Source organism: Littorina saxatilis, linkage group LG7 (assembly GCF_037325665.1).
Source record: "Littorina saxatilis isolate snail1 linkage group LG7, US_GU_Lsax_2.0, whole genome shotgun sequence".
NCBI classification, from domain to species: domain Eukaryota; kingdom Metazoa; phylum Mollusca; class Gastropoda; order Littorinimorpha; family Littorinidae; genus Littorina; species Littorina saxatilis.
In genome coordinates this window covers 27014225-27029896 of record NC_090251.1, presented here as the reverse complement: position 1 = coordinate 27029896, position 15672 = coordinate 27014225, and the positions used below count along the sequence as shown (strand labels likewise).

The 15672-nt window shown below is 43.1% G+C and overlaps 1 protein-coding gene across 1 annotated transcript; it reads right to left on the bottom strand.

The window, feature by feature from the left end:
* Nucleotides 1-12908: 12908 nt before the first annotated feature.
* Nucleotides 12909-15388, bottom strand: LOC138970324 (carbohydrate sulfotransferase 13-like). Its single transcript, XM_070342801.1, has 3 exons — nt 15260-15388; nt 14390-14765; nt 12909-13946 (listed from the first exon to the last, which is right to left on the bottom strand). The coding sequence occupies exons 1-3, from the start codon at nt 15375-15377 to the stop codon at nt 13070-13072; spliced, it is 1371 nt and encodes a 456-aa protein (XP_070198902.1). The 5' UTR covers nt 15378-15388; the 3' UTR covers nt 12909-13069.
* Between the last annotated feature and the right edge of the window lie 284 nt (nt 15389-15672).

The window sequence follows — 15672 nt, the reverse complement described above, 5'->3', positions numbered from 1 at the left end:
TTTTCTTACTTGTTCAATCATAACAGTCATGAACAGAGAAGAAAAAAAACGAAGCTCAAAGACTTAAACAATTGTGGACAATAAAGTTCTAATTTGGAACGACCAACACCTATTGAACTAAAACACTTCAACTTACCTTGATGTTACAATCAAAATGGCGTCACTTTAACCGTTGTTTTGCGAAGGTTGTTTTGTACATTCCAGCGTTCCGAACACACCCGTCTACCCTTATGGATATACCCCTCCTAGTTCCTGCTGTCATAACTAGAGGCTGGGTACTCGCTACTGGCAGCTACCCGCTTATTAGCGAGTTTTCGGGTACTCGGGTGGAAGCTGAAAAGGACCGCCCACCCGAGCGTGTCTGAATGCCGAGGCATTGTACAATGCTGAGAAACCGCCGAAGACTCAGTCACATGTGGGGAGGAGTAGTTGTGTATTGTCGTCTGGTACTTGGCCGGGGTCTTTTCTTGACGAGTAAGTTCGAAGTTGTGGACTGTTGATAAACTGTCAAGAATAACGTTTCAGTGATTAAAACTGTCATTGGTTTCAAATAGATTTATTTAATTTGAACAATGGTAAGATTAAATCAAGGAAAAACAATTTTTTTTTCATCCGTGTTCGTACTACAGACCGTGCATAATAAAGTTCTAGTGATTCTTTGATGACACCGACACTGATCCTACTCATGCCCCCCCCCCCCCCCTCCACCCCCCTCCTCCAAAATCCAGGATGTAGGCGTTAAAGTAAGAGCCAACTTCTACCCCACAACAGCAAGTCTTTGACTTGAGATATAGACTCAAAAAACAAGAAAGGTATGTTATAGGAATGTTTAATTGTGACAAAACAAAACGTTACGGTCACTGATCTTCGACCCAGCGGTCTTTTGAGATGCATACAGACGATCTCTTATAATGCAGACAATAAACTTATCTGACAAATTGTCTAAAGCTCATTCGGAAGACACAAGCGAGGCCTTAAAAACAGTTGCCTTTTTCAAGACCTCAAGAAAAGAGTTCAAATAATTTTGGAAGGTTGGCAGTTTATTTGTTTGTGAGATATTGACGTTGCCCTATAGTGGTGGTCTTGCATTTGCAGACACGTGAGTCGGATAATGAATAATTTGCGCTGTATGTCTGCCTGTACATTATGTACTAGATGAATACCCGCTTCACCGGGTACGGCTTCGCCGGGAAGAAGTAGAGCCGAATACCCGGCTTCGCCGGGGACCCGTACGAAGGAAGGGAGATAAACGCGCAAAACACTGGAGAAGATAAGGAAGAGTTACTGGGAATGGATGCACAGAAAAACCAAAATCGGTTCAGCGCTGCGCGCTTGGAGCACGCACTTGTTGAAAATTTTCCACGATTGTGTCCGGGGTCTACCTGAATATGCCCACCAAATTTGAAGCAGATCCATTGAGAACTTTGGCCGTGAATCGCGAACACACAGACAGACAGAGAGACAGACACACACACACAAGCCGTATATAGATATAAATAATAATAATAAGACTCACCTTATAGCGTTAAACCAACAATGACAGGGCTGTGTGGAAAGTGTAGAGAGGCGGGGGGGGGGGGGGGGGGAGAGAGAGGTGCACACAATGTGCAAGAGTGTCTTTCCACAAAAAACAGCCAAGCTGTCTAGTAACCGATCTTTATCACTGAAAAAAAAGGTTTTGACACAAAGTCAAGAGTGTAGGCGTAAGAGCCAACTTCCAAACCGCGACAGCAAGCCTTGAGCGTGAGATATAGAAGTTTCTCTACTGGTGAGCTTCTATATTATTTTAGAGAAACGTGAGTCAGTTTAGAAAGACTTTGCGCTGCCTGCCTATTTGTTCATTGTGTAATAACCTCATAGTGCTAAACCAATAATTACAGGGCTGTATGGAAGGGAAGGGAAGGGGGGGGGGGGGGGGAGGGGATGATACACACGCTGTGCAAGAGTGTCTACCCACAAAGAACAGCCAGGTCGTCGTGTAACCGATCCTTATCCATTGAAGAAAAGGTTCTAAAACATAATCCAGAGTGCAGGCGTTTAAGCGTGATATTATCTGGGCGAAGTCGACTTCGCAAAATCTAGCTACTTCACAAAGCTCGCTATAAGAAGTTTTGGCGCTGAATTTCGGTGAGAAGACGTAGTTAAGACTTCGCAAAAAGGACTGGGTGGCCGAGTGGTAACGCACTTGCGCTCGGAAGCGAGAGGTTGCGTGTTCAGGCCTGGGTCAGGCCGCAATTTTCTCCCCCCTTTCCTAACCTAGGTGGTGGGTTCAAGTGCTAGTCTCTCGGATGAGACGAAAAACCGAGGTCCCTTCGTGTACACTACATTGGGGTGTGCACGTTAAAGATCCCACAATTGACAAAAGGGTCTTTCCTGGCAAAATTGTATAGGCATAGATAAAAATGTCCATCAAATACCCGTGGGACTTGGAATAAAAGTAAAAAAATTCCATCTCACACGGCATTAAGTCTCAGGAAACATGAATACACGCATGCAGGAAAAAAAAAATATGGGTAGCGCCGTATGTATGGCAGCTCGCTTTCCCCGGGGAGAAAGCAGCCCGAATTTCCATGAGGGTAACCTCACTGGACTGTAAATCTTATCCAAGTCAACGTCGGGCCCAATCAAAGCCTTGTCCTTAACTGGGCGAAGTCGACTACGCGAAGTATACTTCGCTAAATCTTCTTCACGAAGCTCGCTACACGAAGCTTTAGTGTTGAATTTTAAGTAAAACGACTTCCTGAAGTCTTTGCAAAAAGTCATCTTCGGGTACAATTAAGGAAGAGACAACTTCCCAACTTTGACAGCAAGTCTTGAACGTGAAATAGCCCCCTTCGTGTGTACACACAAGCGCACGGAAAAGATCCTGTAATCCCTGTCGATGGGTTATAGAAACATTAAAATACCCAGCATGTTTCCCCTCGAAAGCGGCGTATGGCTGCCTAAATGGCGGGGTAAAAACGGCCATACACGTGAAAAACCCACTCGTGCAAAAACATGAGTGAACGTGGGAGTTTCAGCCCATGAACGAAGAAGACGAAGAAGACGAAGAAGAACGTGAAATACTATACTGGTTAGCTGATATAGAGTAACATGAGTCAGTTCAGGAAGACTTTGAGCTGTCTGTTTGTCCTTTCATTGTGTGATCACCTCCTGTTGGGCGCTGTCTCGTAATATCAGGTTTGTGAGGAAATTTGAAGACTAAAGGACGTTCTACAATGAAGAGGCTTTTAGAAAAAGAGGGTTTGGCACATCACAATGAACAGACTTTTAGTAATTAGGGTTTGCCACCAGATCGCTTTTGTATTCTGCTTCTTTCGCGAGATCAGGTGGTCGTGAGGAATCTTCGTCGTGCACTACAGGACGTATCAAGTCATCTGGTGTTTGAATGCTGCATATGTTATACATGTACGTTATCCTGTACTTTCATCATACAATCCCGAAGAAGGCAGTTTGTCGCTGCCGAAATATTGACAGAGAAAGTAATAATCTGGTTACATGCTATGTCCTCTTTTTGTGAAATGTACGTTATTTGTATTTTTGACTAAAATATTACATTTTACACCGATCGAGACAGCGTTCCTCCGACCGAGACTTCGCTAGCGGTCGAGGTGAACATACAATGACTGTCGAGATTTGTGTAAAATGTTATATTTTGGTCCAAAATACAAATAACATTTATGTATCGATCCATTTAAGTTAGAATTCCTTTTATGTTTTATGATTGAACGCACACAAACGTGCACTATCTGCCTAAATATGAGTTTTGTCGGACTCTGACGTCAATGGCTAAAAAAAAGATACCAAATTCAACTCTTTTTCTTTTTGACGTTGTAAATGTAACGTTTTGTTTCGTCAATAATTCACCGTTCAAATAACCTACAATTCTAGCTTTTTGTTTTTTTTCACACGGCGGTTTTGAGAATTTTCAATTTTGGCGCTAGTATGCCGGCATAAGATAGCGCTAGCATTGTATGACGAACAGTACACAACAAAAGTGGGGGCGTGGACTGTCAAGAGTTAATTCTTGCTCATACAGTTATAATTATGTCGATCCCCATTCCAACGCGATCCTGGTGAGAAATGTATGAATATGTCTACACGTTTTTGTGAGACGCAGTTTATCTTCATTTCTGTGCTGGCAACGTGTGACTATTTTTTCAAAACATTTTGTTGGGAGAGGGCAAGGTGGAGTAGGTAGGAGGGGGAGAGAGTGGGGAGTAATATAATAATAATAATAAATGAGCATTTATATAGCGCAACATCGTAACTTTACAATTATGCTCTTTGCGCTTGACACATTTAAAATTAAAACACAGTTATACAAGCATTTACATCTACATTCATAGTCAACAACGCTTAATTAAAAGCATACACCATCAAACATACATTACAAAACATTCTTCCACTAACTAAGTAATAAAAACATGAATAAAATAGGTAGTGAAAACAAGGAAATACCAGCTGAATACCCTTTAATCAAACAGAACATGTTATCAACAATTCTGAAAACAGTCCTTGATGTTTCTATACATTGGAGGAGTGGAGGTAGGAGTGGGACGTTGGTTGAAGTGTGCGACCAGTAGAACTGACGTACGTCTTGTGGTAGATGGAAGGAAGGGAGGAGGAGGGGGGTGGGGGGGTGGCTGAGGGACAAGGACACGACTTTACATCAACAAAACATCACCACCACCGCCACCACCACAACTCAATCTTAACCCTCTCTGCCATCCGCTCATATTTGCACAAAAAGCTGGATCAACACTGCTTTTCCAGTGGAGAAAGAGAAGTGTTTGTGGCCCAATTGTCTCAACAAAAGGTCAAGGGAGGTAATCCGTTCATCAGTTGGACTTCTGGTTTCTATTTGATCTTACAAACTTTCTGTATTCTTATCAATAATGTATATAGCTATTCTGATGGACACGTGGGGGAATTCGGGGGCTGTGATTGGATGGTCTCTTCCGATCATCAAAGCATTATGCTACGGAAGTCGGCCATTTTTGCCAATATCCAAAAGCATATTGGCAATAACAAAGACGCATGGTTCCGGTTTACCCATCTGTACCACACGATGTTTTAATCGACAACAGCACACACTGACAACTTGAAATTCTTCTCGGGAATGTTTTTCGGCTTTACAAAATGTCGATAGCATACCCTTTTCTGCTAACTTCCCGATGAAACAGGACTAAATCAATTATTTTCTGTCCCTAAACACCACAAAATGCCCAAAGTCGAAAGATATAGTACAAATAGGGGAGTAAAACGTTTTTGTGTGCCTGTGTCAGTTGCCGACTAACACAATCTTTCGCATTCGGCTTTTCTTATCTCGTAACTCCACACTAAATACCCCACTTCCCCTCTGCAGTATTGATGTACAACCCATGGCACTAACATTCATGTAGTCGTTTATAACTGAGGTTCATGACGAGACAAGTATAAATATAATGCCATTCACCCAAACTGAAAACTTCGCTGCCGTCTGCTCGCGATTAGCTGTTCTCTTCTCCTCCCCTTGTTGCATCCTAGTTCTTCAGTTGTTTCTAGTTTTCCGTTTATGTTGTGTTTTGGTCTTCTTCATAAGTAGTCTTGTTCAAAATTAAAAAAACTCAAACTTCTTTTTGTTGTATTCGAATGAACTAATAAAAAGCTGTTTAACAGCTGTGTTGTCAAATCGAGTTTTTTTCCAAAGTCAGTGTGGCGCCTGCGCAAAACTAATGCGCATAAGAAACGGCGTCTGCTATCAAAACCTGAGATCAACGCATCGACGCAAAAACTGTCATTTTGTAAGTTTGGAACAACAAATCAAGGTCAGAACAGCTATATAATCGCTATTGTGTTTTCAGCGTAGCAATAGGGTCCGATATTTAGACTCGAACAAGTATAATGCGACTCGTCTTCGACTCGTCGGCATTATACTTGTCTCGTCTAAAGTATCGGGCCCTATTGCAACGCTGGAAACACAATAGCTGGTAATCTTGTGATTATTCATCATATTAACTTGTTCATGTTTCTCTAGAAATCTTCTGATAACTCAATGATATTTAACTTAAACATGTACTGATTTGCAAGGAGTTCTGTGCGGACAATTGATTCATCAGATTGAGTGATATTAAGGATGGGACGAGTGTATGAGTTTGTGGTTTAAGTTTGTATCAAATTATGGTGGTTTTTTTGCAGGCATGTAGTACTAAATAGGTTTTTAAGGTCCATGTGTTCTTAATTTTCTGAGCAGTGGAGAGCGCATTACTTTGAATGTACTTTGGCGTATACAGTCAGTACACCTCTCGCTTTTGGCCCATCTCTTGATATTTTGGTTCTCTCTCAGCATCCCTATGACGTCTATTGTCACAAACATATAAAATGATTTGGTCAAGAATAGAATACGTCTATTGTCACAGACGTCTATTGTCACAGACTAAAATGGTTTGGTCAAGAATAGAATACGTCATTTTTTATTTTTTATTTTCATACAAACCCGGGTTTTCCCGTGTAACATGCCCCTAATGGCTTTGCCGTGCGGGCGTAAAACTTACATTTTCTCTCTTCTAGAATACTTGGTCAGTGGGGCTCTGTTTTGGGATTTAGGGAGAGTGTTGCTTGACATTGGGTGAATCATGTGACGTCTAGCGTATTTCCAACAACAACGAAAGCTGGAGATAATGTTTCAGTGATTCAAAAGAAAGTTAGTACCAGACTCCTTGAACACAGCATTTGTTTTATAAGAGGTATAAGACATGTTTGTTGTTTTGCTTTTCCTGTCCACAGCTTAGACAACGCACTGCGCTATTTGCAATCTGTTGCGTAAATCCACGTTGAACATTTTCATTCCTTCCCTTGCTAACCATCTTGTACATGGCATTAAAGCATCCTTTCACTTGAAGACATACCCAAAATCAACAGACAAGCTGCTTTCTGTGCAGGTTAACAAAACATTCCTTTTTTTAAAAAAAATTTTAAATTTTTACTGTTGAGTGAATTTTGTAACCGATACCTATATGCATTAATCTGTAAAAAAAAAATAAAAAAAATTAAAAAAAAATCAGGCAAAAGTTCCCAGACTACACAGGAAGCAGCCAGCCTGTTGATGTCTGGTATGTGTCCAAGTCAAAGGATACTCTTATATCACATAAAAGCCTGTGTGGAAATGTGAAAAAGGTGTGGGTGTGAGAAACTGCGTAGTGAATACTTCAAACCCGGAACAAGGAAAAAAAGGCAATCTCGTGGGAGCAGTAACAATCGAACTTTTAAAATGATAAGTATAGAGGCCTGTCGGACTGGAAATAGTTATAGTTTCAATTCAATTCAATTCAATTCAATACAACCTTATTAAACTGAATTTAAGACAAACCGAAATGTTTCTTGACATGTAACACAAACCGAATTTTTGGGATATTATTTTGGTTCTCTCTCTGAACATCAATGACGTCTGTTGTCATTAACACATGAATATTTAGTATTAGTATTAGTAGTAGTGGTAGTAGTAGTAGTGGTAGTATAAGTAGTAGTAGTAGTAGTAGTAGTAGTAATAGTGGTAGTAATAGTAGTAGTAGTAGTAGTAGTAGTAGTAGTAGTAGTAGCTTTATGACACTACAGTGTTTTTTTTTAAAAACCTTTAATTACTAATCGTAATTTTTATGTTTTTAATTTTTCATAAATGTTCAGCACATGGGCGGAAACCATACCCTTAAGTAGGATGCTGTTTTTAAGAAGACCGAAATGAAAGGTCATTTAATATGTCAATGAGAGAGCTAGAGGTGTATGACCCCAAATATCCCAAGGCATATCAACTGAAGCATATCAGCGGATAACAAAAGACACAGCCCAGGACCTAGCTGTCAGGCGTCCGCCCCGTGATCGGGAGGTCGTGGGTTCGAACCCCGGCCGGGTCATACCTAAGACTTTAAAATTGGCAATCTAGTGGCTGCTCCGCCTGGCGTCTGGCATTATGGGGTTAGTGCTAGGACTGGTTGGTCCGGTGTCAGAATAACGTGACTGGGTGAGACACGAAGCCTGTGCTGCGACTTCTGTCTTGTGTGTGGCGCACGTTATATGTCAAAGCAGCACCGCCCTGATATGGCCCTTCGTGGTCGGCTGGGCGTTAAGCAAACAAACAAACAAACCTAGCTGTCATCCAGGACTGCTGGCTGTGTGAATTGGTGTCATTCTTCAACAACAGAGCTTAACTTGCTGGCCTTATCTTGTAGCTACGGCAATTTAATACCTGTGTTTGCTCAGGGTTCTGCTGGACAGGGGTTTTGGTGGAAAACTGTGAGAGGAATATGAGGAGCACATCGAGGAAATTATTCTTGCGTTAAAATACCATTACCATGCCCGAATCTTAACTTTAGGGGGAGGATGGGCATTTCGTATGATAGTCCGCTTGAGAGAGAGAGATCGAGAGAGAGAGATAAAGAGAGAGAGAGAGAGAGAGAGAGAGAGAGAGAGAGAGAGAGAGAGAGAGTTTTGGTGGAAAACTGTGAGAGGAATATGAGGAGCACATCCAGGAAATTATTCTTGCGTTAAAATACCATTACCATGCCCGAATCTTAACTTTAGGGGGAGGATGGGCATTTCGTATGATAGTCCGCTTGAGAGAGAGAGATCGAGAGAGAGAGATAAAGAGAGAGAGAGAGAGAGAGAGAGAGAGAGAGAGAGAGAGAGAGAGAGAGAGACACAGAGAGAGAGAGAGAGAGAGAGAGACAGAGAGAGTTTTGGTGGAAAACTGTGAGAGGAATATGAGGAGCACATCCAGGAAATTATTCTTGCGTTAAAATACCATTACCATGCCCGAATCTTAACTTTAGGGGGAGGATGGGCATTTCGTATGATAGTCCGCTTGAGAGCACCCATTGCACACCGGTTCGACCGAAGCTAAGTTAAGAATAAATTCCTGTTGTGCAGCGGGTTAAAGTATTCCCTCATACCTCGGAGATATACCTTCACTCGCTCGCAGCGACGTCACGTGACGGAAAGAATGTTATCACACCATTGAAATGACATTCTTTCCGTCCTCTATAGGCGACGAAATAGGTCAAATTTTGTGCACTTTTTAGTGGAAAATGCTTCGATGCCGGAGCGGGTACTGGACCCAGTGCCGCTGTAGTGCAAGTGCACTACAAAGGCACTGCACCCAGTGCCGATAAGCGACAGCATTCTGTTCCACCATCTAAAATGTCACGTGACGTCGCTGCGAGCGAGTGAAGGTATATCTCCGAGGTATGAGGGAATACTTTATCCCGCTGCACAACAGGAATTTATTTTTAACTTCTCTTCGGTCGTAGCGGTGTGTAATACCTCCTTGAGAGAGAGAGATCGAGAGAGAGAGATAAAGAGAGAGAGAGAGAGAGAGAGAGAGAGAGGGAGAGAGAGAGAGAAAGACAGACAGAGATAGACAGAGACAGAGAAAGGGACAGAGATAGAGACAGAGAGAGACAGAGAGAGAAAAACAGACAGACAGACTGACAGAAACAGAGAAAAACAGAGACTGACAGAAAAAAACAGAAAGGAACAGATACAAAGAGACAGAGAGAAACAGAGAGAGCACAACTAGAAAATGTAAGTTTTACGCCCTCACGGCAAAGCCATTAGGGGCACAGAGAGTACAACAATCATCCATGACCCTTTTATACTCCAGTTAGGTCAGTGCGCGACAAGTTTACCCCCAAACACATGGTAAGGCTCGGCATTACGCACAAAGGGACAGTGGAAGCCCTATTGAGAACCCCACGTTGGATGGAAACAATTTTCACATCGTACGTGGAAAGAATAGCCGGACAGCTTTCACACCTCCGTGGTCTCTGACGCGGGGAATGTTGATTTCGATCATTTTTACCCAAACATGGGCAACCCCGAAAATGGGGTGAAGCATTATATCTGAAAGAAGTCTTTGAAAACGGGCACTGTGAGCTATTATGTCGATGATCACTTTCATGCAGCAAAGAGAGGAATATGTGAGGTACATGTTAGACACCAACTTTAGTTACATCATGCATTTTGAGAATTAAGCTGTTTAATTCATATGTCTAGACCTACGGCCCTTCTTCGTGTTATGAGGACCGTAGCTCTTGTGTTATGACAACCAAACACGCTGTAGATATCTATCCGGCGTGGGAAGGAGAAGTGGTGGGGAGAGGGGATGGTTGGTTATTTTGAGGGAGGTGGGTGGTGGCTGAATTCTCTTCGACGTCAAAATTACGGTACTCCGCCGTTGTCTGTTCAAGACATTTTGTCGACGGCGAATCCACGGAACAAAATTTTTTACCGACGCTGTTTGCGTACAATCTTAAAAAACATTTCTTTGAGGTAATTCTGCAACTTTGGTAATTGCATCACATGAACACTGGTTCTGTTATTTAGTCGCCATCGAGCGAGTTTTCGCGAGGAACAGGGTTGAGCTACGGTAGGGTCACTGCGCATGTCTGGTTTTTTTCTTCGCGGAAACGCTGTTGGGTTGTGTCCAGTCGCGTCCCTTGCAACAAGATGGCGACAAGCGCGTTACGGATTTACTGTTGTGGAGAGTTGATGGACGACGATGATGAACAAGCAGTACTGTTTTAATTATTTATTGTTGATGTGAATGTAATGCCAAAACATCGAACTATCGATTCGAACGTCAATGAAGAAGTGAGCGTGAAAATCGAGCGCAAAACAGCCGGGTAAAAGTTCAGGGCGCTAAAGTACATTTGAGCCGAAATCGCACCCAAACTCCTGTTGACCTCATTTCTTCCCAAAATAAACATCACTGCTAAAATAAAATGCATTAAAACCAAGACAGTATCCAACCCAGTATCCTTAATTTTTGAAAGGCTAAGTGATTTACAACAAATGTCTTCTCACAATCCGTAACTTTGTCAAAAAATATTTGCAGAAGTTTCTCACCTCGCCTTGGCAGCCATCTTGGAACTGGAGAGACCCTACGCAGGAAGCAAGGTTGAAAGTTGGTTAACCGGTGACGTCACTCCAGTCGTACCGGACCGAGTTTTTGCGACCTCCGGTTCGACTCGAGTCACCTTAGTTGACGCTAAAACTCGCTCATGATAGCACACTGACTGATCTAAGCGTATAATGGAAGGACCGGTAACTCTTAAGAGCAAAACTATGCCCGCAGGGAAGTGAACCTTTCTTATCTGTCGCAACGGAGAGCAACCCAAACGGGGTATTGTGCAATGGGCTAATACGCTGTTACATTTGTCACATTGGTGTGTTTGATGTAATATGCCGAGCATTATTCAGTAGAAGTTATAGTAGTTCCGCATGGTTCTCATTCACCGTTGTTTGCTGTGCTCCGGTCTTACTTCCTTTCATATAACTGTATACCTTTTTCAGTTTTGTTTTATACACTGTAACCACTGTCATCAAACTAATATACACACACACACACACACACGCGCGCACAAGCGCGCACATACACACACACACACACACACATACACACACACTCTCTCTCTCTATCTCTCTCTCACACTCAAGTGTAGGCAACCTAAAATAAGAATCATGAAAGTGTATTTATAAATAGTACTTGTATACATTCCCAGAAAATGATTAGTGATTAACACTCCCTTTTGGCTCTGGCGACATAGTAGCACCAACAGTCTTTGTTGTTTCTTTTTTTCCAGTGTACTCTGACCGAAGTAAGCATTAACAGTTTTTAGTTGTTTCGCAAGACTGTGTGGTCATTCTCAAATAAGCATTGGCAACTATTTTGTAGTGTTTTTTAAGTGTGAGTATTTTGCCTCAAACAAAAACGTTTGTTCGTGCGTTTTTGTTTGTTTGTTTTTCTATTCATGTCATTTGTTTTTAATGTTATGTCTACACTATGCACGGTTTTGGAATACAAATCGCACTGTTGTATTCTGACAGATGTTTTCAACACCAAATACAATGTCACATAATAAAACTGTAACAATGTGGCTACATGTTCTTTGTCTGTGTCCGTGACTTTTCCATCTTCCTCTTCTAAAAACTTTGTTTTTTTTCAAACTTGCATTTTTGTTGGGCGTGATTGCGCGAGTTCGTTCTTATCGCTTGTCGATGATTCATTCAGATTATGTGGACGTGTTGCACGGACAGTGTCGGGGCTTTAAGGGGTTCCCCTTTAAGTTTACCCCAGGTGATAACATCTTGATTTATATTTCATGTACACACAACGCTCGAGGAACTGAATGGAGACTGCGATAACAAACACATGTACGTACAACACACTCAGGGGCACACCCGGACGAGGATGTTTACGGAAACGGACCACAAGCAAAACGGGTATACATACAGACATACAAGCAGGCGTAGGAGACTTAGCGCGGACACACTCAGACACAGACTGTCAGAAATACTCCTGTACACACGCACGTATCCAAGCACGCACACACACTCACACATACATTCACACACACACACACACACACACACACACACACACTCCCACACACACTCCCACAAACACACACACACACACACACAGACAGACACACAGACACACAGACAGACACACATGCACACACACACACACATTCTCAGACACACAATGAAAAAAAAATCCATACACTTGAACGTGTTGATAGCATGGTAAGCGAGTTAGGTCAGATAGAATTACACATCACCGGTGTACTGGAACGAATCATACATATCAAAATATCCATAGTATAGCACAAGTTCAACTATTTTAAAGCAGAGCTATACCATACATAAGCGCACAGAAAAGGATAGACGTCAAAACATCAGCAGTATGGCAAGGAGAATAGGCCAGACAGAATCACACAATATTCATGGAATGTAATACCATACATTTGCATATAGGGATAGTATGGCAAGCGAAATGGACCTGACAGAATCCCACAATATTAATGTAAAGGACATAACCATACATTTGAATGGAAGGATAGTATGGCAAGCGAAATGGACCTGACAGAATCACACAATATTAATGTAAAGGACATAACCATACATTTGAATGGAAGAATAGTATGGCAAGCGAAATGGACCTGACAGAATCACACAATATTAATGTAAAGGACATAACCATACATTTGAATGGAAGGATAGTATGGCAAGCGAAATGGACCTGACAGAATCACACAATACTAGTGTACAAGAAGGAATCATAAATGTCAAAATATCTATAGTACGGCAAGTCGAACTCATCCTCGGGCGGGAACACTAAGGGGTGGTTGGGCTCGTAGCCGAAAAACTTAAAATCATCATCAAAAATCTGCCTTAGCAGCTGCCGATCGTGTAAAGGGACAGTACTGTAGGCCTCAAACAAGGCTTGCGCCGTGTTGTGTTGTCTGTCCTTGTCGCTAGCAGAACGATTGTAGGCGAGGTGAGCCATCAGCAAAAACCCTTCTAAGGTCATTCCCTTGATGTCGCTGCGAGCCAAGGGAAAGAACTCCTCCGCGCTTAGCGTGCCGCGGATCTGAACGGCCTTCCACAAGCGTCTGAGGATCTCCTCGGCGGACATGCAGCGGAACGTGGCGCTTATCTTCTTCAGCTCGTGCTCAAAGTTGTACTTGATCAACGCGTCCATGAAGTACACCTCGTAGTGCTCGTCCAAGGCAGAGAAAGTCAAGATGTCCGAACGGTTCAGCTGCCGAAGAATTCCCAAGGTGTCCTCAGCGAATCGCTCCTGCCGCCCAATGAAGTCGTACTCGACGCCGCAGAAGTTGCATTGGTGAGAGATGGGCACGAAATGTTCATTTCGCTTCACCCGAGCGTCGCGGTCCATCTCACCGTGGATAAAGAAGCGGACGAACTCGGAGAAGGTGACGTTGTGCGAGCACCGTCTGTTGATGAAGGATGCTCCGGGACGAGCGTAGGCCATGGCGGGCTGGGCCAGACGCTGCCAGTTCTCCCAGCGAGGCTTGAAGAGCTTGTCCACGTAGGCGGAGAAGAGGCGCGCGTAGGGCTCGCGCACGAACACGATGTTTTTGAACCCGTCACTTGGCGGTAACCTGTTAGCATACCGAGAACAATCTGTTAACGTGGTGGAAGGAAGAAGAACATGTCAACGAGAAGGCGGACGGGGTCACGGGCTAAGAGCAAATTTGATTCACTGCCCCCCCCCCCCCCCCCCACAAGGTCACATGAATTAACAAATTGCAACAACAAAAACAAAAACAAAGAGTAGTAATGAGACACACTGCTTAATTATAAAAATGAAAGTGAGTCGATCGTTTGTCGGTCATTAAAGTCAGCCAATCAGTCGGTCAGTCAGTCATTTAGGATTCACGAACTAACATATAAAATAATCTGTGCGGATTACTCTTACACACATGAACGTAATGCCGGAACATTCTACAACAAGAACTAGAACAACACAAACAACGACGACAACGACAACGACAACAACAACAACAACAACAACAACAACAAAAGCACCTCCCCAATCCCTCACCTGTCAGCTTTCTCCATGTATCTGGTGAGCTTGTGTATGTCACCATAATCGTGCGACAGCAGCGGCCCCGTCATGTTCTTATCCACGTAATACAGGATCCATTTCCAGAAGGTCGTGCCTGTCTTGGGCAGTGCGCAGAAAGACATGGACCTTACATACAGACTATGGTACGGGAAAGGCGGCTGCCCCTGAGCGGCGCTACCAGATTTGGCAGAGCAGGCGTCCCTCACTCCCTGGCTCCGATTCTGGAAGGCTTGGAGGGAGGTGGGTTGTGGCTGTGGTGATTGTGGTGGTGGTTGGTGATCGTCGTCTGAGCCCCATGAAAAGGCTTTGGCTGCTTCCTTCAGTTTGGTTTTGAGCGACAGAGGATCTTCGTCTGGTGTGGAGAAGGAGAGGTGGTAAGTTACTGACAGGAAGGGGGGAGGGGCAGGTTAAAGTATTGGGTTGGGTATGGGAGGAGAGAGAGAGAGAGAGAGAGAGAGAGAGAGAGAGAGAGAGAGAGAGAGAGAGAGAAATAAATATGCTTAAGTTCTTGGAAGATATTCTTTGCCTAGCACGGTCACAAGAAAAAAATCATCATCATCATCATCAGTAGCAGCAGCAACAGCAGCAACAACAACAACAACAACAACAACAACAACAACAACAACAACAGCAACAACAACAACAACAACGTCATCATAATCATCCTCATCTTCATCATCGTTATCACCATCCTTAACAACAACAACAACATCATCGTCATCATCATAATCATCCTTATCATCATTATCACCATCCTTAACAACAACAACAACAAAACCAACAACTACAACAACAACACCACCACCACTACTAGCAATACATCAATCGCACGTGCAAGCCACTTACCCAAGACAGGGACTTGATTGGTGAAGATGAGAAACCCCAGACATCCAACGATCGCCATAGCCAGCAACCACAGCGACATTCGGCGCCATCGTAGTCTCCTCAAAATAGGTGCCAACATCGCGTGAAATATGTCACCTGCACAAATCATTTTGATATGCTTAAAATAAATGTTAAAGGAGCGTTTTAAAGAAAACGGAGTCCTTCCCTTGTGAATTATTAAAAAAAAATCAGAATAGACATGTAAGCACAGACTGTTACAAGCTTGATAAGGTAGAGCGGAAAGGGGCCAGGCCAGGAAGCATACGTGAGACGAGGTTAGGTGGAAACTCCACTCCTCTTTGCCAATCTCTTTGGTGTTACGCGGGAGTTCTGCCAGGAAACTAATGCTAAAGGCCGGACCGTCCTCGAGCCAA